The sequence below is a fragment of the Nematostella vectensis genome, chromosome 12 (assembly GCF_932526225.1).
Source record: "Nematostella vectensis chromosome 12, jaNemVect1.1, whole genome shotgun sequence".
Taxonomy (NCBI): Eukaryota; Metazoa; Cnidaria; class Anthozoa; order Actiniaria; family Edwardsiidae; genus Nematostella; species Nematostella vectensis.
In genome coordinates, this window is record NC_064045.1 from 6417320 (window position 1) to 6444255 (window position 26936).

Consider the following 26936-nt stretch of genomic DNA (forward strand, 5'->3'; position numbering starts at 1 on the left):
AAAATAATAAAATGTTTCACCTATTTCTGTCTTGTCGGCCTGCCAGTGGAGAAAACAACTGTTCTGCCGAGTGTCCCATGCTGAAAGCACGCCTTTGGAAAAAAAATAAATCAACATACTTTGGTTTTAAATTTCGTCGAAAAAAAAAAGGAGGGAACTTCACCTTCGCTATTCCCTGCGTACATAACACTGTCGCCAGCATAAGAAAGGCAGGTGAAATGGACAGTCGGTTTGTCTGGCTACAAGAAACACATTCACGTTAACACTATCTCCGACATAAACAAAGGCAAGTGAAATGGAGAGTCAGGAATAATTGAAAGTGATAACTAAATAGTGATGATCATTGTGTTGATGGTGACAACAAGGATAATTATAATGGTGCTGTTGGTGGGGATGATGGTGATAGCGATGATAATGATGTTGATGCTTATGGCGATAAATGATGATGGTGGTGGTGATGACGATAATGCTGTTTATAAGGTTATGGTGGTGATGGTGATGGCAATGATGATGATAAATGATGATGAATAACCAGAACAATATAAAGCAACTGTATCCATAAAAGTCAAGGTACCTTGATTGATGTGGTGAGCTCAGATGGTACAGCTGGTTCATGCACCTAGAAAATATCACAAGTTGGAATGTTGGCCAGTTTTCTCAGGCTGTTCAATTTTCTTTTAATTTGGTCTTTGTCACAGACAATTAAAATTGCTCCGCCAGTGTGCTTGCTTCGTCATGTTTTCAATTGTCTACATGACTTTGAAACTCTAACAGTATTGTCTGTTTATTTCTGTCTGTTCTGCTTGACTGTGTGTAAATCTGTCTGTCTGTCTCCGTATACACCTATTTCAATAAAGGTTGTCAGTGTAAATGGCGATTGGCAAATGGCAGTTATACGAGCGAAAGTAACCATGCGTCTCGAGAAATATGGATAAATCAAAACAACTATCCATTAAAGGTTACCAATGCTTGGCTCTGACATTGCTGGACTTAATTTAAAACCTTTAATTTTACGAATAATTAGTACCCATAAGCCATTTACCATTCGCCATTTGCACTGACAACCTTTTGTGAAATAGGTGAATGTCTGTGTATGTCTTTGTCTATCAATGAAGCCATCTATCTGTCTGTCTGTGAGTGTAAATGTCTATCATTTGTCACCCACTCGCCTGCCTATCTCAAAGCCTGACATATCATAGGAACTTACCTTTAGGCTAATATTGGGTATCGTCTCATCGACCAACCAAAACATGACTGATCCCCCCTCTCCCACAGTAGCAAACTCGTTGACAGTGTAGGGGTCCCACAGTATGTCATGCACCGGAAGTCGTGCATACGAAGAAGTGATGACGTCATATGTTTGGGTGTTCCACACAACTACTGAACAGTCCCGGAAGTCTCCGACAGATATCAACATCCGGTCGTCTCGCGAGTATGCCAGACACACGACCTCATGCGGATGGTATGACAGAACCTAGAAGGATGCAATCGGGATCAGTTCGGGGAATATCTTTTTTTTATACTTAGAAAAAATTGCGAAATTTAAGTAAGTTCGGGTATTAGGTGAAACTTAAAGAAGGCCAATTACGCCGCCATGTTATGCTCCCGCTCGATCCAGAGTCACGCAAAGCATCCATTTCTATCAGCTAATTCAAGCGAGTAACCAAGAAATCAAATATCTTCAATAAAGTATTAGACTTCATTCGTAGATTGTAATTTTAAAGTTTCCTTGCGAATAAATTGTTGTATTTTCAATAATAAACAATAACAAAATGTGACTGATCGACATTCTTTAAGTCCAAGGAAAAAACAAACACAATTGCGATTTTCGATGCAATTTTTGTTGCATCTTTCTCGGTGAGTTAGTCGCATCGTGATATCGCACAGGTAACAAACATGATCGTAATCTGTGCGATATCGCTGCGACAAAAATCGCCGAGATTGCATCACGTTTACACTGGCGATTTGGAGTTGCAGCGCGAGTGAGAGAAAAATGGCCGCGACAGATGAGATTGCATTAGACGTGCAATATGCTTCTATCAAAATCATGACATTTTAAAGTTGCGGAAATTTCAATTCCTTGAAATCAAATTTTCATTGCTGCAAAAACAATGCCATTCTGCCATTCTGAAAATGTGTGCAGAATTCAAAAATAGACCGTTGACTGATTGATTGACCTTTCAACCTCACCTTAGTACATGTCTCTTCCTGGATGTCCCAAATATAGATCTGACTGCTCTCTGACGTCTCCGACGAGCCGGAAGCAGACGCCAGTACAAGGCCGTCATTCTGACACGTAATGGTTGAGACTTCCTCAACGTGACCAATAAGATGCTTTTGACCACCCGAGTGCAGGTCCTCGATAACGACAATAGAGCCGCTTGTGTACGCGAACAGACCTGGCGAGAAAGCGTGGTGGTAAAAACCTTTACAGTGCCGCACCATACATTTCACGCAATTGCGGTGCCGCGTTATACCTTTTACGAAGTTACGATGCCGCACCATCCTTTTTACGCAGTTACGGTGCCGCACCATACCTTTAACGCAGTTACGGTGCCGGACCATACTTTTTACGCCATTGTGGTGCCGCACCATACCTTTTACGCAGTTTCGGTACCGCACCATTCTTTTTACGCAGTTACGGTGCCTCGCCATACCTTTAACGCCATTACGCTGCAACATCATACATTTGACACAATTGCGGTGCCGCAGCATATCTTTTACGCAGTTACAGTGCTGCACCATACCTTTTACGCCGTTACGGTGCCGCCCCATACCTTTTACGCCATTACGGTGCCGCACCATACCTTTTACGCCGTTACGGTGCCGCACCATACCTTTTTTACAGTTACGGTGCCGCACCATATGTTTTTACGCCGTTACGGTGCCGCACCATACCTTTTACGCCATTGCGGTGCCGCACCATACCTTTTACGCCGTTACGGTGCCGCACCATACCTTTTATCCAATTACGGTGCCGCACCATACCTTTTATCCAATTACGGTGCCGCACTATATTTTTTACGCCGTTACGGTGCCGCACCATACCTTTTACGCCATTGCGGTCCAACACCATACATTTAACGCTATTACGATGCAACAGTACAATTGCCACAATTGCCACACAATACATTTTACGTTGCGAGACAAATCTTTTATATAATTTGGCTGCCGCAAAACTCTTACTTACCGGTGTCGTATTTCCAGACCATGTTGTTTCTGCCCGCTCCGTTGTACCCGAGAACAGACTTCAACTGCATCCCAGCCTGACTTGGGGGCGCTGTGTATCGCCTGGTCGCTAAGCAAGAGTCTCGCGTCCTGCGTTGGTAGTGCCTTGTGACCATAGGGGGTTGGTGACAAGTGTTTTCGTCTCTGATGACGCCACTGGGGTGCTGAGCAGCCCCGCTTGCGTTTGGGACGATTTTGGAGACAGTGTGGAATTTCTGCGGGGAGGGCTTTGGAGTAATGCAATCAAATATAGTAAACTTCAAGTATTCTCCAATTTTTACTGTTTTTAATTTCTCTTTGTTTTTTTGCAAAATTGTAGCGATGTAACAGAAAATAGAGTATCTACATACATACTCATACTTACACTTTTATATTCATGAACCTGCCATTGGGTAGGTGCAGTACTAAGGTCTAGACTTCGCGCGTGTCGAGACGGCGATATAACGTGTGGAGACGACAGATGCATGTGATTCTCGCGCGGAACATGACTGGATCTCTGTGGTGACCCCACATGATCGTACTGGTGTTGCACGTGGTTGGTCACATGCGCCTGCCGGTGTGCCAGTACCGACTCTTCTCTTCCTGCTGTGCCAATCACATTCCCATCCTCGTCTTCCACAAGGCTGTTCGTGGGAGGGTGGTTAATCGGGCTCATCGTTAAGTCAATTGGGTCGTACTGGGTTGGCTGTGGTACGGCGCGGCGGGGTCTTGAAGAGCTGGGCCCCAGACGCGGGCTATAGGGTTTTTCGGGTGTTACTTTGACGCTGGGATCTACAACAGAGAAAGGTTTAGTGATGGATTTTTATAAAATAAAGTAACAAGAACCTGTAGTGGGAAAGGCAACAATATTACTATTACCAGAGATCGGGAGAGCACCGCCTCCGCAACTATATAATAGGGTGATTTAGATCCACGACCCCGGTGAGAAGACGCCGCCTCGCGCACGTTCGATTGCGCGCGCACGCTTTTCTTTGCCGGCGTCGCTTCCTGCTCAGGACGGTATTTCATGCTTTTTCACGTCCTCTTCAGGACGGGACGCCGGCAAAAATTAGCGTGCGCGAGGCGGCGTCCTCTTGCCGGCGTCGTGGATCTAAATCACCATACTGAGAGGCAGCTCATATGGGACAAGAGAAAGTGGAACTGGCTAAAATCATCATTTAAGACTATTGAGACAATCTAGGGCTTCCAGCACGAACAAATCGACATAATACAGCTCTTTCATGCACATAAATATGGCGTGGTATGGGACATTCTACAGATGCTTCGTTTAAGCGAGGTGTCGACTGTACAAGGAGTCACTTAGCTCACCTGGTAAAGGTCGCAATAGCGTTTCTTCCGGATCACGTCCACTTTAAAAAAAAAGTAACCGTCAACAAGAATACGGGAATAGACAATAATCTATTTTCCATTCACGAGCTATTCAAAGCTATTTCATCGTCTATTCGTTGTCACTGAAACCCTGGCGAGAATCCCTTTGATGCCACAAGTGTGTACTTTCTTATTGAATGATCGTCAAATGCTATCCTTTTCCCATAAGAAAACCGTGACTGCGCCTTCCCCCTCAACCCTCAGCAATTCCTAGGTACGTGGCTGTACCACTGCGTCTGAACTCGCACAAGAACAAACATTTAACTTTTTTCGTTGAGTTAGACACCTTTTCTATAGAGTCGTGGCTGTACCACTGCGTCTGAACTCCCACGAGAACAAACATATAACTTTTTTCGTTGAGTTAGACACCTTTTCTAAAGAGTCGTGGCTGTACCACTGCGTCTGAACTCTCACAAGAACAAACATATAGCTTTTTTCGTTGAGTTAGACACCTTTTCTAAAGAGTCTTAGACTGGCCAATGTCTAATCCTTCACAGCCCAAGGTGTAGCATAAGGGCATAGCCTCCCTTTTTTTCAGAAAAAAAATCGTCCTTATTTCCTTCGAGTGCATAGCCCTTCTCAAAGTACTTAGACTGTCCAGCTTTTTGTACCGCCCTACAAGTCCCACAAAAAGACAAAAAGAAAAAAAACACCAAATTTACCCCAAAGTCATTGAGCCAGTCAATGTTTTCTTTATTACCTTGGTCGGTTAAGCTTTTTCCGGCTTCCCAAAAAGTCCCATATTAGTATGGCCTCGCCTGCGCTGACAAGACTGAAGTTGTCCGGAGTGAAGCTGATTTGGCGAATCCGATCTGCATGACCAATAAACACCTGGGCAGATGGGAACAAACAAACATAAATGTAGACATCTGATAGATAATCTGGATACGATGAATAGAGCACCGTGGAAATTAAAAGATGAAAAATTTGGGGGAGGGGGGGAGGTCCTGATGCTGTAACTTTTCGTGACGTTTCTTCTCCTATCTTTCAAATAATCGTTCCCGAGATATCGTGGCTATTAATATGAAAACTGAAATCGTAAGGGGGGGGGGGGGGTGTTAGGGGGAGGGGGCCACGGATGAAAGAGGTCAAGTAAAAATTCGTGACGTTTCTTCTCCTTACTTTCAAGTGATCGTTTTCGAGACCTCGTTGCTAGAAATGGAAAACTGGAATTGTAAAATAGGACTTGTTTTAATTCCAGTTCTTTAATGAATCTGGAGCTATGATAGAAATTAATAACCACTTTAGTACCCATGTGGTAGTCCCACCCATACTGACCTGGAAGTTAACGTCAAGCCGCATGTGATAGTCCCATACTTTGATCATCTTATCTCCCGCAGTAACGAGGTGTCGTCCATCAATGGTTGCCATAACACACGACGTGTAGTTACGGTGAACGTTGGACACCTGTCATAGCTATAATTAGCCACCGTACACTGCCTTGGTATAATTTTTTTTTACGATATTTAACATATCATCATCACACATTAAATGGGCTTCGTAAAATATTTTATTGGACATAAGGGTGTTTCAGATCTACAACGCCAGCCGCTTACCTCGCTAAGCAATAACCCAGTTGATGAGTCTATCTTAAAAAATCTGTTTGACGAGGAAGAAGGAAGTGAAAAAAGTAAGAAACTTACCTTGCTAAGCATAACCCGGTTGATGAGTCCTTCTAAAGAAGCCTGTTTGACGAGGAAGAAGGAAGTGAGAAGCTTACCTAGCTAAGCAATAACCCGGTTGATGAGTCCTTCTTAAGAAGCCTGTTTGATGAGGAAGAAGGAAGTGGAGAAAGTCAGAAGCTTACCTCGCTAAGCAATAACCCGGTTGATGAGTCCATCTTAAGGAGTCTGTTTGACGAGGAAGAAGGAAGTGAGAAGCTTACCTAAGCCTAGCTAAGCAATAACCCGGTTGATGAGTCCATCTTAAGAAGCCTGTTTGATGAGGAAGAAGGAAGTGGAGAAAGTCAGAAGCTTACCTCGCTAAGCAATAACCCGGTTGATGAGTCCATCTTAAGGAGTCTGTTTGACGAGGTGACCACAAGCAGCTGTTTGAGCTCAGGTGGGGCAAATGTCACCAGTCGAGCTGTGTCTACAACGGGCCGGTCATCTGTGGCTATGGTTGTGATATCAACTCTGAGAATCTGAATAAAAGGTGTCAAGTCAGAAGACAGGCTGTGTTTACAACGTGCAGATTTCGTGATGTTTGAGAATCTAGGAAATAAATGTTGTCAAAAGATAATTAAAAAAGACATTTCTACAACGCCCGGTTAATGGTGGTAATGGTAGTGATATTAAATGTGAGATAGTTACATTAAGATAGTTATCGAGGAAGATAACTCGAACTGGGATAATTACTTGCTTACTAGAGCAGAACTTCAAGATCTCTATGGACTTAATTTCAGTCATTTCTACTCTAATAACTCCTTTTTGAATAAGTACTTCAAGGGGGACATGAACGTGATATTCGAGTTATCAAGGTTGCACTGTGTAGAAAAGTACAGTCGAAGCTCTCTGAGCGACCGCTCTCGTAAGCGACTAGCTCCGATTACGACCACGATCCCGAATCACCGATTGAATTGTCACACAAACTCTGTAATTCTAAGCTCTCGTAAGCGACCAACTTATCGGTGCGACCAGCTCCGTTAACGACCACAATTTCAAACCACCAACTGAGATTTTCTTTTATTTTTAAGCTCTCGTAAGCGACCACATTGATTTTTTGCTTTACAACATCAGTCAACAACTGATAAACATCATATCCAATGCATGCTGAAATCACATATAGAGCGGAAATGTTGTGATGTTTCACAAAAGCTGCCTTTCCAGTAGGCAACCATTAGAGAATTTTATAATTACAATTTTCTAAACTTCAATTTCAACCATGGGATTGACATTTCCTCCAGAAAATGTATAAATGCAAGGAATCTCTAGTCCATTGCCAGCTCCACGATTTATCCTTTTTCCAGTTACAATCGCCATGCACGCTTTAGAAACCGGCTAACAAAAGACGCCATGCGCAGAAGATATTCTCATGTCGAAAAGCTTCAGTCGTCGATATAAACGAGCACAACGAGCTACTTTGCGTAGAATTAATTGCTATTAAATAAAACAACTCACTCTCGTGATAAATCAAATAGCTAGTTTTAAAATCAAGCAATAAACAAAAATATTATCACAATAACTTTTAGATTCCATTTTGATTAAGCTCCCGTAAGCGGCCAGAGAATTTCATAATTAAAATTTTCTAAACTTCAATTTCAACCATGGGATTGACATTTCTTTGTCTCCAGAAAATGTATATATGCAAGGAATCTCTAGTCCATTGCCAGCTCCACGATTTATCCTTTTTCCAGTTACAATCGCCATGCACGCTTTAGAAATCGGCTAACAAAAGACGCCATGCGCAGAAGATATTCTCATGTCGAAAAGCTTCAGTCGTCGATATAAACGAGCACAACGAGCTACTTTGCGTAGAATTAATTGCTATTAAATAAAACAACTCACTCTCGTGATAAGTCAAATAGCTAGTTTTGAAATCAAGCAATAAACAAAAATATTATCACAATAACTTTTAGATTCCATTTTGATTAAGCTCCCGTAAGCGACCAACACCTATTTTTCAAGTTTTTGGCGCCCAGTGGTCGCTAATGAGAGCAAACTCTCGTAAGAGACCAGCTCCGTTAACGACCACAATTTTCACTTCCCAAGGTGGTCGCTTACGAGAGCTTCAACTGTACTTCCAAGGAAACAGAAATCAATTCGAGTTTGAGCGATGTTCGAGTTATCAGGGTTGCTATGTGCTAAAGAGTACTTTTATTGGAACAGAGATCGATTCGAGTTATCGTGATGTTTGTGTTATCAAGGTTTCACTGTGTTTAAAAGTACTTCTAGGGGAACAGAAATCAATTGGAGTTAGCGCGATGTCCAAGTTATCAAGGTTGCTATGTGCTAGAGAGTACTTTTAGGGGAACAAAAATCAATTGGAGTTAGCGCGATGTCCAAGTTATCAAGGTTGCTATGTGCTAAAGAGTACGTTTAGGGGAACAGAAATCAATTGGAGTTAGCGCGATGTCCAAGTTATCAGGGTTGCTATGTGCTAAAGAGTACTTTTAGGGAAACAGAAATCAATTGGAGTTAGCGCGATGTTCAAGTTATCAAGGTTGCTATGTGCTAAAGAGTACTTTTAGGGGAACAGAGATCAATTCGAGTTAGCGCGATGTTCAAGTTATCAAGGTTGCTATGTGCTAAAGAGTACTTTTAGGGGAACAGAGATCAATTCGAGTTAGCGCGATGTTCAAGTTATCAAGGTTGCTTACTTCGTCAAGTGATCTGGCGTCCACCACTGTCACAGTAAACTCAGACGGACCCACAAACACCAGTCTCTTGCCCTCATAACTGACCGCTAGGGCACTGGGGCCTAGTTCCTCATCCCTTGCAGTCATGTTCAGGAGCATGCGTACTAGGTGGTAGTCGTCGGTGCTTGCATTGTACATGGCCAGGGCACCTGGAAGATCAAAGGTAACAGTGCATTTTCTAGCAATTCAGGTCCAACGTTGGAATCAGCCTCTGTAAAACATCAATATGCCAAGTACAAGTGTGACAAGCATTTTGGGAAGCTGTTGAAGCGACTGAATTTGGGAAACAAAGCTTAAAGCCTCATTGTCACCAGTTTACTTCCGGAGGTCCGACGGAGACCTCAACCGTTAAAGGACAAAAGAATCTATTAAAATCCGAGATATTTAACATGCCATCCGCTCTAAATTATCAATCACATCCTCGAAGAAACTTGCAATAAACACACTGCTTACAATATTTTGGAATATTTTTCGCTTTTTCCGTTAAAAATCATCGGATATTGTTACGTGATCGACCGGAAGTAAACTGGTGACAATGCAGCTTTAAGCCTTTATTTTCAGGCGGTTACTTTTAGATTTCTTCTCATAATTTGTCTTTTAGCTGAAAACAAAAGGTGTGGCTGTCAACAACTCTTTTAGTTGAGCTGTGCAAAAAAAAACTGTAAACTCTTTATCAGCCAACAAATTAATCAATATTTACCTAAAGCACCAGCACTGTACAGGTAGCCTCCATTCGGTGCGAACACAAGTCCCGTCACTACCCCCCTGTGTTGTTTGTGCTCAGCCAGTAGGTTGGTAGTCTCTATGTCAAAAACTCGGACAGTGCCATCCGTGAAGCCGCATGCAAAGCTGTTGTTGGTGGGATGGAAGGCAATGTTGCAGGGCTCCTCTCCCGGGGCGCGGAAGTCATAGAGCTGAGCCTGAAGATGATGGTGCATTAGAGGGCGAGAAAGGAAAGAGCTAGGTTATAGACGATGGTGCATTAGAGGGCGAGAAAGGAAAGAGCTAGGTTATAGACGATGGTGCATTAGAGGGCGAGGAAGGAAAGAGCTGGGTTATAGACGATAGTGCATAAGAGGGCGAGGAAGGAAAGAGCTGGGTTATAGACGATAGTGCATTAGAGGGAGAGGAATGAAAGAGCTGGGTTATAGACGATAGTGAATTAGAGGGCGAGGAATGAAAGAGCTGGGTTATAGACGATAGTGCATTAGAGAGCGAGGAAGGAAAGAGCTGGGTTATAGACGATAGTGCATTAGAGGGAGAGGAATGAAAGAGCTGGGTTATAGACGATAGTGAATTAGAGGGCGAGGAATGAAAGAGCTGGGTTATAGACGATAGTGCATTAGAGGGCGAGGAATAAAAGAGCTGGGTTATAGACGATAGTGCATTAGAGGGCGAGGAAGGAAAGAGCTGGGTTATAGACGATAGTGCATTGGAGGGCGAGGAATAAAAGAGCTGGGTTATAGACGATAGTGCATTAGAGAGCGGGGAAGTAAAGAGCTGGGTTATAGACGATAGTACATTAGAGGGCGAGGAAGGAAAGAGCTGGGTTATAGACGATAGTGCATTAGAGGGCGAGGAAGGAAAAAGCTGGGTTATAGACGATAGTGCATTGGAGGGCGAGGAAGGAAAGAGCTGGGTTATAGACGAAAGTGCATTAGAAGGCGAGGAATGAAAGAGCTGGGTTATAGACGATAGTGCATTAGAGGGCGAGGAAGGAAAGAGCTGGGTTATAGACGATAGTGCATTAGAGGGCGAGGAATAAAAGAGCTGGGTTATAGACGATAGTGCATTAGAGGGCGAGGAAGGAAAGAGCTGGGTTATAGACGATAGTGCATTAGAGGGCGAGGAATAAAAGAGCTGGATTATAGACGATAGTGCATTAGAGAGCGAGGAATGAGAGCTGGGTTATAGACGATAGTGCATTAGAGGGCGAGGAAGGAAAGAGCTGGGTTATAGACGATAGTGCATTAGAGGGCGAGGAATGAAAGAGCTGGGTTATAGACGATAGTGCATTAGAGGGCGAGGAATGAAAGAGCTGGGTTATAGACGATAGTGCATTAGAGGGCGAGGAAGGAAAGAGCTGGGTTATAGACGATAGTGCATTAGGGGGCGAGGAAGGAAAGAGCTGGGTTATAGACGATAGTGCATTAGAGGGCGAGGAATAAAAGAGCTGGGTTATAGACGATAGTGCATTAGAGGGCGAGGAAGGAAAGAGCTGGGTTATAGACGATAGTGCATTAGAGGGCGAGGAATGAAAGAGCTGGGTTATAGACGATAGTGCATAAGAGGGCGAGGAATGAAAGAGCTGGGTTATAGACGATAGTGCATTAGAGGGCGAGGAAGGAAAGAGCTGGGTTATAGACGATAGTGCATTAGAGGGCGAGGAAGGAAAGAGCTGGGTTATAGACGATAGTGCATTAGAGGGCGAGGAATAAAAGAGCTGGGTTATAGACGATAGTGCATTAGAGGGCGAGGAATGAAAGAGCTGGGTGATGACGATAGTGCATTAAAGGGCGAGGAAGGAAAGAGCTGGGTTATAGACGATAGTGCATTAAAGGGAGAGGAAGGAAACAGCTGGGTTATAGACGATAGTGCATTAGAGGGCGAGGAATGAAAGAGCTGGGTTATAGACGATAGTGCATTAGAGGGCGAGGAAGGAAAGAGCTGGGTTATAGACGATAGTGCATTAGAGGGCGAGGAAGGAAAGAGCTGGGTTATAGACGAAAGTGCATTAAAGGGCGAGGAAGGAAAGAGCTGGGTTATAGACAATAGTGCATTAGAGGGCGAGGAATGAAAGAGCTGGGTTATAGACGATAGTGCATTAGAGGGCGAGGAAGGAAAGAGCTGGGTTATAGACGATAGTGCATTAGAGGGCGAGGAAGGAAAGAGCTGGGTTATAGACGAAAGTGCCTTAGAGGGCGAGGAAGGAAAGAGCTGGGTTATAGACGATAGTGCATTAGAGGGCGAGGAAGGAAAGAGCTGGGTTATAGACGATAGTGCATTAGAGGGCGAGGAATGAAAGAGCTGGGTGATGACGATAGTGCATTAAAGGGCGAGGAAGGAAACAGCTGGGTTATAGACGATAGTGCATTAAAGGGCGAGGAAGGAAACAGCTGGGTTATAGACGATAGTGCATTAGAGGGCGAGGAATAAAAGAGCTGGGTTATAGACGATAGTGCATTAGAGGGCGAGGAAGGAAAGAGCTGGGTTATAGACGATAATGCATTAGAGGGCGAGGAAGGAAAGAGCTGGGTTATAGACGATAGTGCATTAGAAAGAAAGAAATTAAAGAGCTGGGTTATAGACGATAGTGCATTAGAGGGCGAGGAATAAAAGAGCTGGGTTATAGACGATAGTGCATTAGAAAGAAAGAAATTAAAGAGCTGGGTTATAGACGATAGTGCATTAGAGGGCGAGGAATGAAAGAGCTGGGTTATAGACGATAGATCATTAGAGAGCGAGGAATAAAAGAGCTGGGATATATACGATAGTGCATTAAAGGGCGAGGAATGAAAGAGTTGGGTTATAGACGATAGTGCATTAGAGGGCGAGGAAGGAAAGAGCTGGGTTATAGACGATAGTGCATTAGAGGGCGAGGAAGGAAAGAGCTGGGTTATAGACGATAGTGCATTAAAGGGCGAGGAATAAAAGAGCTGGGTTATAGACGATAGTGCATTAGAGGGCGAGGAATGAAAGAGCTGGGTTATAGACGATAGATCATTAGAGAGCGAGGAATAAAAGAGCTGGGATATATACGATAGTGCATTAAAGGGCGAGGAATGAAAGAGTTGGGTTATAGACGATAGTGCATTAGAGGGCGAGGAATGAAAGAGCTGGGTTATAGACGATAGATCATTAGAGAGCGAGGAATAAAAGAGCTGGGATATATACGATAGTGCATTAAAGGGCGAGGAATGAAAGAGTTGGGTTATAGACGATAGTGCATTAGAGGGCGAGGAAGGAAAGAGCTGGGTTATAGACGATAGTGCATTAGAGGGCGAGGAAGGAAAGAGCTGGGTTATAGACGATAGTGCATTAAAGGGCGAGGAATAAAAGAGCTGGGTTATAGACGATAGTGCATTAGAGGGCGAGGAATGAAAGAGCTGGGTTATAGACGATAGATCATTAGAGAGCGAGGAATAAAAGAGCTGGGATATATACGATAGTGCATTAAAGGGCGAGGAATGAAAGAGTTGGGTTATAGACGATAGTGCATTAGAGGGCGAGGAAGGAAAGAGCTGGGTTATAGACGATAGTGCATTAGAGGGCGAGGAAGGAAAGAGCTGGGTTATAGACGATAGTGCATTAAAGGGCGAGGAAGGAAAAACCTGGGTTATAGACGATAGTGCATTAGAGGGCGAGGAATAAAAGAGCTGGGTTATAGACGATAGTGCATTAGAGAGCGAGGAATAAAAGAGCTGGGTTATAGAAGATAGTGCATTAGAGGGCGAGGAAGGAAAGAGCTGGGTTATAGACGATAGTGCATAAGAAGGCGAGGAAGGAAAGAGCTGGGTTATAGACGATAGTGCATTAGAGGTCGAGGAATAAAAGAGCTGGGTTATATACGATAGTGCATTAGAGGGCGAGGAATAAAAGAGCTGGGTTATAGACGATAGTGCATTAGAGGGCGAGGAAGGAACGAGCTGGGTTATAGACGATAGTGCATTAGAGAGCGAGGAAGGAAAGAGCTGGGTTATAGATGATAGTGCATTAGAGGGCGAGGAAGGAAAGAGCTGGGTTATAGACGATAGTGCATTAGAGGGCGAGGAATGAAAGAGCTGGGTTATAGACGATAGTGCATTAGAGAGCGAGGAATAAAAGAGCTGGGTTATAGACGACAGTGCATTAGAGGGCGAGGAAGGAAAGAGCTGGGTTATAGACGATAGTGCATTAGAGGGCGAGGAAGGAAAGAGCTGGGTTATAGACGATAGTGCATTAGAGGGCGAGGAAGGAAAGAGCTGGGTTATAGACGATAGTGCATTAGAGGGCGAGGAATAAAAGAGCTGGGTTATAGACGATAGTGCATTAGAGGGCGAGGAAGGAAAGAGCTGGGTTATAGACGATAGTGCATTAGAGGGAGAGGAAGGAAAGAGCTGGGTTATAGACGATAGTGCATTAGAGGGCGAGGAAGGAAAGAGCTGGGTTATAGACGATAGTGCATTAGAGGGCGAGGAAGGAAAGAGCTGGGTTATAGACGATAGTGCATTAGAGAGCGAGGAAGGAAAGAGCTGGGTTATAGACGATAGTGCATTAGAGAGCGAGGAAGGAAAGAGCTGGGTTATAGACGATAGTGCATTAGAGGGCGAGGAAGGAAAGAGCTGGGTTATAGACGATGGTGCATTATAGAGCGAGGAATAAAAGAGCTGGGTTATAGACGATAGTGCATTAGAGGGCGAAGAAGGAAAGAGCTGGGTTATAGACGATAGTGCATTAGAGGGCGAGGAATAAAAGAGCTGGGTTATAGACGATAGTGCATTAGAGGGCGAGGAATAAAAGAGCTGGGTTATAGACGATAGTGCATTAGAAAGAAAGAAATTAAAGAGCTGGGTTATAGACGATAGTGCATTAAAGGGCGAGGAAGGAAAGAGCTGGGTTATAGACGATAGTGCATTAGAGGGCGAGGAATAAAAGAGCTGGGTTATAGACGATAGTGCATTAGAGAGCGAGGAAGGAAAGAGCTGGGTTATAGACGATAGTGCATTAGAGGGCGAGGAATAAAAGAGCTGGGTTATAGACGATAGTGCATTAGAGGGCGAGGAATAAAAGAGCTGGGTTATAGACGATAGTGAATTAGAGGGCGAGGAAGGAAAGAGCTGGGTTATAGACGATAGTGCATTAGAGGGTGAGGAAGGAAAGAGCTGGGTTATAGACGATAGTGCATTAGAGGGCGAGGAAGGAAAGAGCTGGGTTACGGACAATAGCGCATTAGAGAGCGAGGAATAAAAGAGCTGGGTTATAGACGATAGTGCATTAGAGGGCGAGGAAGGAACGAGCTGGGTTATAGACGATAGTGCATTAGAGAGCGAGGAAGGAAAGAGCTGGGTTATAGACGATAGTACATTGGAGGGCGACGAAGGAAACAGCTGGGTTATAGACGATAGTGCATTAGAGGGCGAGGAATGAAAAAACTGGGTTATAGACGATAGTGCATTAGAGAGCGAGGAATAAAAGAGCTGGGTTATAGAAGATAGTGCATTAGAGGGCGAGGAAGGAAAGAGCTGGGTTATAGACGATAGTGCATAAGAAGGCGAGGAAGGAAAGAGCTGGGTTATAGACGATAGTGCATTAGAGGTCGAGGAATAAAAGAGCTGGGTTATATACGATAGTGCATTAGAGGGCGAGGAATAAAAGAGCTGGGTTATAGACGATAGTGCATTAGAGGGCGAGGAAGGAACGAGCTGGGTTATAGACGATAGTGGATTAGAGAGCGAGGAAGGAAAGAGCTGGGTTATAGATGATAGTGCATTAGAGGGCGAGGAAGGAAAGAGCTGGGTTATAGACGATAGTGCATTAGAGGGCGAGGAATGAAAGAGCTGGGTTATAGACGATAGTGCATTAGAGAGCGAGGAATAAAAGAGCTGGGTTATAGACGATAGTGCATTAGAGGGCGAGGAAGGAAAGAGCTGGGTTATAGACGATAGTGCATTAGAGGGCGAGGAAGGAAAGAGCTGGGTTATAGACGATAGTGCATTAGAGGGCGAGGAAGGAAAGAGCTGGGTTATAGACGATAGTGCATTAGAGGGCGAGGAATAAAAGAGCTGGGTTATAGACGATAGTGCATTAGAGGGCGAGGAAGGAAAGAGCTGGGTTATAGACGATAGTGCATTAGAGGGCGAGGAAGGAAAGAGCTGGGTTATAGACGATAGTGCATTAGAGAGCGAGGAAGGAAAGAGCTGGGTTATAGACGATAGTGCATTAGAGAGCGAGGAAGGAAAGAGCTGGGTTATAGACGATAGTGCATTAGAGGGCGAGGAAGGAAAGAGCTGGGTTATAGACGATGGTGCATTATAGAGCGAGGAATAAAAGAGCTGGGTTATAGACGATAGTGCATTAGAGGGCGAAGAAGGAAAGAGCTGGGTTATAGACGATAGTGCATTAGAGGGCGAGGAATAAAAGAGCTGGGTTATAGACGATAGTGCATTAGAGGGCGAGGAATAAAAGAGCTGGGTTATAGACGATAGTGCATTAGAAAGAAAGAAATTAAAGAGCTGGGTTATAGACGATAGTGCATTAGAGGGCGAGGAATAAAAGAGCTGGGTTATAGACGATAGATCATTAGAGAGCGAGGAATAAAAGAGCTGGGTTATATACGATAGTGCATTAAAGGGCGAGGAATGAAAGAGTTGGGTTATAGACGATAGTGCATTAGAGGGCGAGGAATAAAAGAGCTGGGTTATAGACGATAGTGCATTAAAGGGCGAGGAAGGAAACAGCTGGGTTATAGACGATAGTGCATTAGAGGGCGAGGAATAAAAGAGCTGGGTTATAGACGATAGTGCATTAGAGGGCGGGGAATAAAAGAGCTGGGTTATAGACGATAGTGCATTAACAAGAAAATAATAAAAGAGCTGGGTTATAGACGATAGTGCATTAGAGAGCGAAGAATAAAAGAGCTGGGTTATAAACGATAAATCATTAGAGGGCGAGGAATAAAAGAGCTAGGTTATAGACGATAGTGCATTAGAGGGCGAGGAATAAAAGAGCTGGGTTATAGACGATAGTGCATTAGAGAGCGAGGAAGGAAAGAGCTGGGTTATAGACGATAGTGCATTAGAGGGCGAGGAATAAAAGAGCTGGGTTATAGACGATAGTGCATTAGAGGGCGAGGAATAAAAGAGCTGGGTTATAGACGATAGTGAATTAGAGGGCGAGGAAGGAAAGAGCTGGGTTATAGACGATAGTGCATTAGAGGGTGAGGAAGGAAAGAGCTGGGTTATAGACGATAGTGCATTAGAGGGCGAGGAAGGAAAGAGCTGGGTTACGGACAATAGCGCATTAGAGAGCGAGGAATAAAAGAGCTGGGTTATAGACGATAGTGCATTAGAGGGCGAGGAAGGAACGAGCTGGGTTATAGACGATAGTGCATTAGAGAGCGAGGAAGGAAAGAGCTGGGTTATAGACGATAGTACATTGGAGGGCGACGAAGGAAACAGCTGGGTTATAGACGATAGTGCATTAGAGGGCGAGGAATGAAAAAACTGGGTTATAGACGATAGTGCATTAGAGAGCGAGGAATAAAAGAGCTGGGTTATAGAAGATAGTGCATTAGAGGGCGAGGAAGGAAAGAGCTGGGTTATAGACGATAGTGCATAAGAAGGCGAGGAAGGAAAGAGCTGGGTTATAGACGATAGTGCATTAGAGGTCGAGGAATAAAAGAGCTGGGTTATATACGATAGTGCATTAGAGGGCGAGGAATAAAAGAGCTGGGTTATAGACGATAGTGCATTAGAGGGCGAGGAAGGAACGAGCTGGGTTATAGACGATAGTGGATTAGAGAGCGAGGAAGGAAAGAGCTGGGTTATAGATGATAGTGCATTAGAGGGCGAGGAAGGAAAGAGCTGGGTTATAGACGATAGTGCATTAGAGGGCGAGGAATGAAAGAGCTGGGTTATAGACGATAGTGCATTAGAGAGCGAGGAATAAAAGAGCTGGGTTATAGACGATAGTGCATTAGAGGGCGAGGAAGGAAAGAGCTGGGTTATAGACGATAGTGCATTAGAGGGCGAGGAAGGAAAGAGCTGGGTTATAGACGATAGTGCATTAGAGGGCGAGGAAGGAAAGAGCTGGGTTATAGACGATAGTGCATTAGAGGGCGAGGAATAAAAGAGCTGGGTTATAGACGATAGTGCATTAGAGGGCGAGGAAGGAAAGAGCTGGGTTATAGACGATAGTGCATTAGAGGGCGAGGAAGGAAAGAGCTGGGTTATAGACGATAGTGCATTAGAGAGCGAGGAAGGAAAGAGCTGGGTTATAGACGATAGTGCATTAGAGAGCGAGGAAGGAAAGAGCTGGGTTATAGACGATAGTGCATTAGAGGGCGAGGAAGGAAAGAGCTGGGTTATAGACGATGGTGCATTATAGAGCGAGGAATAAAAGAGCTGGGTTATAGACGATAGTGCATTAGAGGGCGAAGAAGGAAAGAGCTGGGTTATAGACGATAGTGCATTAGAGGGCGAGGAATAAAAGAGCTGGGTTATAGACGATAGTGCATTAGAGGGCGAGGAATAAAAGAGCTGGGTTATAGACGATAGTGCATTAGAAAGAAAGAAATTAAAGAGCTGGGTTATAGACGATAGTGCATTAGAGGGCGAGGAATAAAAGAGCTGGGTTATAGACGATAGATCATTAGAGAGCGAGGAATAAAAGAGCTGGGTTATATACGATAGTGCATTAAAGGGCGAGGAATGAAAGAGTTGGGTTATAGACGATAGTGCATTAGAGGGCGAGGAATAAAAGAGCTGGGTTATAGACGATAGTGCATTAAAGGGCGAGGAAGGAAACAGCTGGGTTATAGACGATAGTGCATTAGAGGGCGAGGAATAAAAGAGCTGGGTTATAGACGATAGTGCATTAGAGGGCGGGGAATAAAAGAGCTGGGTTATAGACGATAGTGCATTAACAAGAAAATAATAAAAGAGCTGGGTTATAGACGATAGTGCATTAGAGAGCGAAGAATAAAAGAGCTGGGTTATAAACGATAAATCATTAGAGGGCGAGGAATAAAAGAGCTAGGTTATAGACGATAGTGCATTAGAGAGCGTCAGAAATAAGACCCTTTCAGTAAGAACGTCCATCCTGAGATTCTACTGAATTCCAAAAACATGCTAAGAACATGCCGAGGCAGAATCAAATTGTGTTCATAAAAACAACCTTGAAGATTGAATTTGTCTCATTCTTTTGTAATACTTCACAGGGTATATTGTTATTGTATATACACTGAGAACATCCTTAATAACATTTTAAGCCTTAAAATGCCCAAGAATAAGAACGACCCAGACTTAACGGAAAATTAGACGCTCTTATATAAAAAGAGTGTAGTGTATTATGCAAATCTCTCTAAAACTCGCCCGTGACCACCCGAGACCAACCGTCACTGTTGCACACATGGTCGACTGCGTGCACATTCTAAAAATTTTCAGAAAAAAGTATGCAATATCAAAAATTTAAAGCTTTTTCTTCCTCCACAACGATTAAAGGGCATCTCAAATAATAAAAGGTGTTATGTTTTACAATAAACAGCTTTTTAAAGGAATTCAAGCCAAAAGTTTTCAAGACAATGTTAGCCATGCCAATGAATGGTAAAAATGTACAAAAGGGTGGTCTTAGTCATTGATACCGGAACCTCGTTTTGAAACCTTTTCTTACTTGGGTGTCAAGGTCCCATATTCTGATAGTCCCATCTGCGGATACCGTGCCCATGTGCCTCCGCATGGGGTCCAGGTCCATGGAGGTGATGGTACTTGTGTGGGACCTCATGAGGGTGGTGTATGAACGAGTCGACGCATTCAGGACCCCTAGGTTACCCTGCCAACATAAGATAAGGTTATGAAGTTATAGATAAGTGTTAATTATGGCAAACTCCCAACCCCCTCTATTAAAGAAGGCCAATCACGCCGCCATTTTATGCTCCCGCTCAATGGCAAGTCACACAAAGAATCTATTTCCATCGGCTAATTCAAGCGAGTAACCAAGATTTCAATCAAATACCGTCAATAACATATCAGAGACTTCATTAATAGATTATTTTTTTTGAAGTGGTTGATCGACATTCTTTGAGCCTATTTTCTTTCCCGAACAAGCATAAAAATAAAAAGTTATATGTTCCCAAGAGTATACAAATGGTTCTTTCTTAGTGTAAATGTAAAAGGGCACCAATTGTCATTGCCAATAGAGACAACAGTAGTAAACATTAATCAATTCATGGCATCTGTGACCTTTGTAGGGGGTGGGGGAAACACGTTGTGTAAATACTGGAAAAAAAACTTTTCCTGAAATAAGCAGGTACTTAAAGAAGCCAAACGTACAGGCCCGTAGCCAGGATTTTGAGCGGGGTGGTTCGTTTTTCAATTCAGAGGACCAAATTTCCGGTATACCCCTCTCCTCACCTTATAACATTAGGCAATCAACTGTATTATCAACTTGTATTTGAAATGTTATTAATAGGGTACTTTTTAACATATAGCGATAATAATAAAGATAATTATTATAAAAAGATTTTTATAGTTATTTTAAAGACATATTGATGTGCACGCTATATCTCCAGCCAAACGTTATATATTTTTATTTGCTCTGAGCGGACCTTCAAGCCGGGTGGGGGTGGGGGGGGGGTTCGTCCTCGAACTCCCCCTGTCTACGGGCCTGATGTATAATAGAGTGTTTAGGCTATTTGCCCCGCTCACCGTTGTGGTACCGGCCAAGATATACAGGCCATCGAGGGTGACATCCACAGTAGAAACCGGACCTTCATGCTCTGCAAGAAAAGGGAATTATGAGCTCACAACATTTAATTGCATGATAACAGATAACAAAAAATTGAAAAGAAATTCATTAATACAATGTTAAGTATCGCAAATCCAACTTTCATCATTCTAAAAGCCACGGATTAAACACTTGTCTCAAAAACCATATGAGCTAAAGGAGGCAAAACATCCCCCCAAATCAGAATTTTTATTATCTAAAATAATCCTCCAAGCAAGTCGGATCCAGGTTTTTTGTATTACATCATCATTAGCTCTCCCTGATTTATCTTACCAGCTTCAAGAAACACACTTCTAAAATCAAGTGGCCACAGCCTAAGGTATCCATCGTCAGACCCTGTCACACAAAAAGCCTCGTTGACAACAAGGGCATTGATTGACATGGACGTGTTGCTATGGATACCCCCAATGGGGAGGAGCTTGTAGACGCGGTCCAGCACGATCTTTTGGTAGTCCACTTGGAAGATGCTTCCAGTGGTCGTGCTGCAGTAGCTAGAAAGAAATTGGGAGTATTTAAATGTGGACGTAGTATTTATGGTGTTGATGAAAAGGCATACAGTAGTTCAAAGATGCTGAATTAAATCCATCTCGTTTAGTAAACAATCAAAACAATAATAGGAGTAAAAGTTTTTAGAGCAACCATGCTTATTGCACTCATGGTAAACTGAACACAAATATTAAGACCTTTCAACAAAACGTATGAGAAAAGAAAACTGTTTACATTTTACATGTTCTGTTCTACAAGAACAGCATTTTTAGATAAAGTAAATACTGTTTTTTTACATTGCCAATGCCTGAATTGTAACAGTAAAATGCACTAGCACTTCATGTTTAAATTCTTTCACTAGCTCAGCAGAGCAATGCCAGCACAATATTTTTCAGTTTTATAACAATAGAAAAGAATTTACCAGAGAAAAAAGATCATAAAGAAATCTTCCCACACAGCATATTCCATAATAAAGCAACAGATGTCTTTCCCTCCCCTCCCCCATCTTACATTTTTCTCTCTGCAGGGTCTCTTGCATCTGCCACACCAAAAGCGACATCTGTGAAGTCGGCCGGCCCATACTGCCTGAGCTCTACTGGACAAGACCGGGCAGACCCATTGCGCAGGCGCCAAAACCGGATGTTGTCCACACCACACGATACCATCCTAAATAGGAAATACGTAGTTTCTTGACACTTTTACAACAACAAATCATTTTGTTAAGTTCTTGGAATCGGGACAACAGCCATCAGCCTGCATCAGTCTGTCATACTAAAATATGCTAAACACTCTCAAGAATACTCCATATTCTTTATCTTACTTTTTCGTTTCTTGCTACAATGCCAACCGAAAGCATGTGAGGATTACTAGCTTGCCACTAAATTCTGTCACATACCTGCTATCGTCACACACTCTTGTCACTTAATGTACCTGCTACCGTCACACACTCTTGTGTCGCATACCTGACGTTGTCACACAATCTTGTGACACATACCTGCCATTGTCACACACTCTTGTGACACATAGTTCCTGACATTGTCACACAATCTCGTGTCACATCCCTGCCATTGCCACACAATCTTGTGTCACATACCTGCCATTGTCACACAATCTTGTGTCACATACCTGCCACTGTCACACAATCTTGTGTCACATACCTGCCATTGCCACACAATCTTGTGTCACATACCTGCCATTGTCACATAATCTTGTTTCACATACCTGCCATTGTCACACAATCTTGTAACACATACCTGCTATCATCAAACTCAGCTATTTTCATTCTCTTGATGTCCACATCAGTGTGAGCTTTGGCTAAAATGCTGACCTCCCCTCCCCTAACAGCAACGGATGCATCCCATACAACTACAAGCTGGAGAGAGAGAAGATCACCTTATTAGACAAATCATCATCTTCCATTATGGTAACCTCCCTCTCTTTCCTTCAAAGCAATGGACAAACAATAAGCAAGGCAGAAACGGCAGAAACTAGACTGCCTTTCAGTACTGCAAAGATCAATCATTTCAAATTATATTATTAATCTTCCTGCTCCCAGATGTCCCATACATTAACAAGATACACATGTATGTATGGAAAATTGTGTTTTGCCACCTTTATATCCCATGATCCCAGTTGGCATTTATCCAGATGATTTTGAGCATAAAAGCAAAGCTTTGGCAGATAAGACTTTGTTTACGACCTTTTTGCAGATAAAAAGAAAACTACCAAAACCAGGCTATTTCTGAATCAAACAAAAAGTTAAAAAAAAAATTGCAAGATGGCTATAAACAAACTCCTTTGTTTTTGTAGAAGTGGGACCATTGACAACCAGCTAAAAGGGTTGTTTATTATCTTACAGACCTGCTTAGCATGGGTATCCCTGCCAACAGCACATAGGATGTTCCCGCTGTATGACAAACTGATAAACAAGAACATTACCACCATCAGTGTCATGTTTCCAGGATAGATGAGGACCATCAATACCCCTTCCATTGTAGTTAGATGCAGAGCTGTCAAATATTGAAATCAAAATGGTACAAATAACTAGAGCTCACTCAAGGAGGGTCAATACTGTTTTAAAGCCCTGGTCCAACAAAACATAAGTTGTTGCAACTTGTGACAACTTTTGTTTGGCCAGCAAATTGCTTTGACTTGTGTCCACTTGTGTTGAATTGCATCAAATCTGAACATGTCTTGAATGCAAGTTAGCTAACTTGCAAACTATTTTTTTATATACAAGTTTTAAATGTATCTTACTGCTCTGTTAATACCTGAGACAGAAGATATTCAGGACCTGTGCTCGGAACATTGCCACACATTTCCTAGTATGGTACTTCCACAGTCGGACCACAGACGGAGTACCGGCCTGGGCGGAGGCCAGCAAACTGGTGCTCCCATCAAACGCAAGGGCTGACACCTGAAAAGAAGATATCTCTCACACCTGACCTTTGATAAATCTCTGACAACAACTTTGTGTTCTTTATCTATCTCAGAGAACTACATTATGCTTGTGTTTCTTTTTATCTCTTTTTATCTCTCAGTTGCATTACTTTCTGTCAGTACTGTATGCACTTTGCATCATATTTTCTTGCTGCTGCTACATTGAGTATTATAGCACAGGACCTTGTTAACTTGAACTCTTACAATAGACACAAATAAGTTCAAATGGAATCTAACTGGGAGTTATCAGAGTTCCAATATATGTCTGGAAGTCCTCCTATGCATCACCGTGCATCCTAAGAGTTCAACATGACAATGTCTTCTCACAAGAAGAAAAGCAAATCCTAATCTAACCTTATCGGTGTGGCCAAGAAAAAATTCCTGTTGCGCTGTGGACACGTCCATAGTAATTATGATGGCATGACATGGGTAAACAATATGGCTGCCACTTTTTGTCCACAGGGCCTGTGAATAGATCAATAGGAAGACTTTTAGTTATTCCCACCAAATCTTTAAATCTTTAAATAACTTAATTGCCACTAGCGAGCTAATCCGGCAATTGGCAGTCAGCGCAGGCTGATGCGTGAGAACGATAACGGGCGACAACATATACAAAAACAATGATAATACAATAAAAATACTAGCACATAACTTAACGTGACATGTAATAGCAAACAAACGAAAAACGTGATGACCACGAAAGACTCTTTTTATTATTATTAATCGCTTGATTTATCTGGTCAATTGCATAGTAGCTTGTCCAGCTTGTAATTTTAAGAGAGCCTGGTTTCAGATTAGGGTGTTAAGCAAGGGTCCTGTCTATAACAGCACTATTAACCTGTATTGGGGGACAAAGATAACTGCTAGGAATGCTAGTAACAATGCTTACAGACCAATTATTGTATGTAAGGTACATACATGGACCAGTCAGCTTCTACACACTGATGTGTCTACAGGCCAGTCTCATTAGGAGCGCATCTGATCATTTTATTTCATATTTCATACTGACCTCTTTAAAGGTTCCACCACCAAAACCAATTATTCTCTTCAGAGACAGAATAGGATCAGGTTTCAAGCTCTGGAAGAAATAATTTATGCATACCCACTTCATTGTAAAGATCATAGATGTTCAATAGGATTTGAATTCTTACATACAGTACCTTAACACAATATATTATGATACAGTATGCTGTCTCATACAAGCTACAGTACTACTAGATACTGTACCAGATACCTGTGGTAACATTTTCAAATGCTACTGTGTATTGGTGTACTAATCAAAATATTTGTTCTCCATATCAAAGCAGTCCTAGTGAATTTGGTGGTGAAAGTAAGGCTTTGACAAGGCAGCATTAGTTTACAGACGTCTTATTTTTTAATTAAACCACTTTATATCACAAGCCCTTTAACCAGAAATGTAGCTTCAAGCTTTATCACGTAACAAGCAAAATTCCAAAACTCCAAAATTCCAAAATAGCTGAAAACCAACTCCATAAAAGCCTAATGCTCAAATTACACATCTGGTAAATGGCTGATGGTGAGTACCTTAAAGTTGGCAGGCCTTGCTATCTTTACTGGAGCATTTGTAGGGTGCACTTCCTGTGTCTGTAACAAATAAAATATAAATACCATACATACCTTATAGATACTTACAGAAATACAGACACTACCTGGCTTCTAGGAAGCAATCAACAGCACTATACCTAGCCTCAACAGAGCAATTAACAGCCCTTTACCTAGCCTCAACAGAGAAATTAACAGCCCTTTACCTAGCCTCAACATAGCAATTACCGGCACTGTATCTAGCCTCAACATAGCAATTACCGGCACTGTATCTAGCCTCAACAGAGCAATTACCGGCACTGTATCTAGCCTCAACTGAGCAATTACCGGCACTGTATCTAGACTCAACTGAGCAATTACCGGCACTGTATCTAGCCTCAACTGAGCAATTACCGGCACTGTATCTAGCCTCAACAGAGCAATTACCGGCACTGTATCTAGCCTCAACTGAGCAATTACCGGCACTGTATCTAGCCTCAACAGAGCAATTACCGGCACTGTATCTAGCCTCAACAGAGCAATTACCGGCACTGTATCTAGCCTCAACAGAGCAATTACCGGCACTGTATCTAGCCTCAACAGAGCAATTACCGGCACTGTATCTAGACTCAACTGAGCAATTACCGGCACTGTATCTAGCCTCAACTGAGCAATTACCGGCACTGTATCTAGCCTCAACTGAGCAATTACCGGCACTGTATCTAGCCTCAACAGAGCAATTACCGGCACTGTATCTAGCCTCAACTGAGCAATTACCGGCACTGTATCTAGCCTCAACAGAGCAATTACCGGCACTGTATCTAGACTAAACTGAGCAATTACCGGCACTGTATCTAGCCTCAACTGAGCAATTACCGGCACTGTATCTAGCCTCAACTGAGCAATTACCGGCACTGTATCTAGCGTCAACAGAGCAATTACCGGCACTGTATCTAGCCTCAACTGAGCAATTACTGGCACTGTACCTAGCCTCAACTGAGCAATTACCGGCACTGTATCTAGCCTCAACTGAGCAATTACCGGCACTGTATCTAGCGTCAACAGAGCAATTACCGGCACTGTATCTAGCCTCAACTGAGCAATTACTGGCACTGTATCTAGCCTCAACTGAGCAATTACCGGCACTGTATCTAGCCTCAACTGAGCAATTACCTGCACTGTATCTAGCCTCAACAGAGCAATTACCGGCACTGTATCTAGCCTCAACAGAGCAATTACCGGCACTGTATCTAGCCTCAACAGAGCAATTACCGGCACTGTATCTAGCCTCAACAGAGCAATTACCGGCACTGTATCTAGACTCAACTGAGCAATTACCGGCACTGTATCTAGCCTCAACTGAGCAATTACCGGCACTGTATCTAGCCTCAACAGAGCAATTACCGGCACTGTATCTAGCCTCAACAGAGCAATTACCGGCACTGTATCTAGCCTCAACTGAGCAATTACCGGCACTGTATCTAGCCTCAACTGAGCAATTACCGGCACTGTATCTAGCCTCAACAGAGCAATTACCGGCACTGTATCTAGCCTCAACAGAGCAATTACCGGCACTGTATCTAGCCTCAACAGAGCAATTACCGGCACTGTATCTAGCCTCAACTGAGCAATTACCGGATCTGTATCTAGCCTCAACAGAGCAATTACCGGCACTGTATCTAGCCTCAACAGAGCAATTACCGGCACTGTATCTAGCCTCAACTGAGCAATTACCGGATCTGTATCTAGCCTCAACAGAGCAATTACCGGCACTGTATCTAGCCTCAACAGAGCAATTACCGGCACTGTATCTAGCCTCAACAGAGCAATTACCGGCACTGTATCTAGCCTCAACAGAGCAATTACCGGCACTGTATCAAGCCTCAACAGAGCAATTACCGGCACTGTATCTAGCCTCAACTGAGCAATTACCGGATCTGTATCTAGCCTCAACAGAGCAATTACCGGCACTGTATCTAGCCTCAACAGAGCAATTACCGGCACTGTATCTAGCCTCAACAGAGCAATTACCGGC

The 26936-nt window shown here is 43.1% G+C and overlaps 1 protein-coding gene and 1 long non-coding RNA gene across 2 annotated transcripts in view; one reads left to right on the top strand and one right to left on the bottom strand.

Annotated features, from left to right (window-relative positions):
- Window positions 1-26936, bottom strand: part of LOC5508305 (WD repeat-containing protein 90) — a 39503-nt gene that overhangs the window by 7383 nt on the left and 5184 nt on the right. Inside the window, exons 7-29 of the mRNA XM_032377084.2 lie at window positions 24905-24964; window positions 24369-24437; window positions 23714-23824; window positions 23191-23336; window positions 22781-22838; window positions 22174-22292; window positions 21431-21586; window positions 20708-20925; window positions 20356-20426; window positions 19322-19480; window positions 9654-9873; window positions 8915-9102; window positions 6575-6739; window positions 5875-6003; window positions 5297-5427; window positions 4537-4577; window positions 3593-3999; window positions 3191-3455; window positions 2191-2399; window positions 1208-1474; window positions 575-619; window positions 164-239; window positions 21-92 (exon numbers count right to left, since the gene is read on the bottom strand). Coding sequence (XP_032232975.1) covers window positions 21-92; window positions 164-239; window positions 575-619; window positions 1208-1474; window positions 2191-2399; window positions 3191-3455; window positions 3593-3999; window positions 4537-4577; window positions 5297-5427; window positions 5875-6003; window positions 6575-6739; window positions 8915-9102; window positions 9654-9873; window positions 19322-19480; window positions 20356-20426; window positions 20708-20925; window positions 21431-21586; window positions 22174-22292; window positions 22781-22838; window positions 23191-23336; window positions 23714-23824; window positions 24369-24437; window positions 24905-24964 — 3382 coding nt within the window. The remainder of the gene's footprint in view (window positions 1-20; window positions 93-163; window positions 240-574; window positions 620-1207; window positions 1475-2190; window positions 2400-3190; window positions 3456-3592; window positions 4000-4536; window positions 4578-5296; window positions 5428-5874; window positions 6004-6574; window positions 6740-8914; window positions 9103-9653; window positions 9874-19321; window positions 19481-20355; window positions 20427-20707; window positions 20926-21430; window positions 21587-22173; window positions 22293-22780; window positions 22839-23190; window positions 23337-23713; window positions 23825-24368; window positions 24438-24904; window positions 24965-26936) is intronic.
- On the top strand, window positions 22204-24061 carry LOC116615458. The gene is made up of 2 exons (XR_004294941.2): window positions 22204-22343; window positions 22779-24061. It is a non-coding gene; the product is annotated as an uncharacterized LOC116615458 (long non-coding RNA).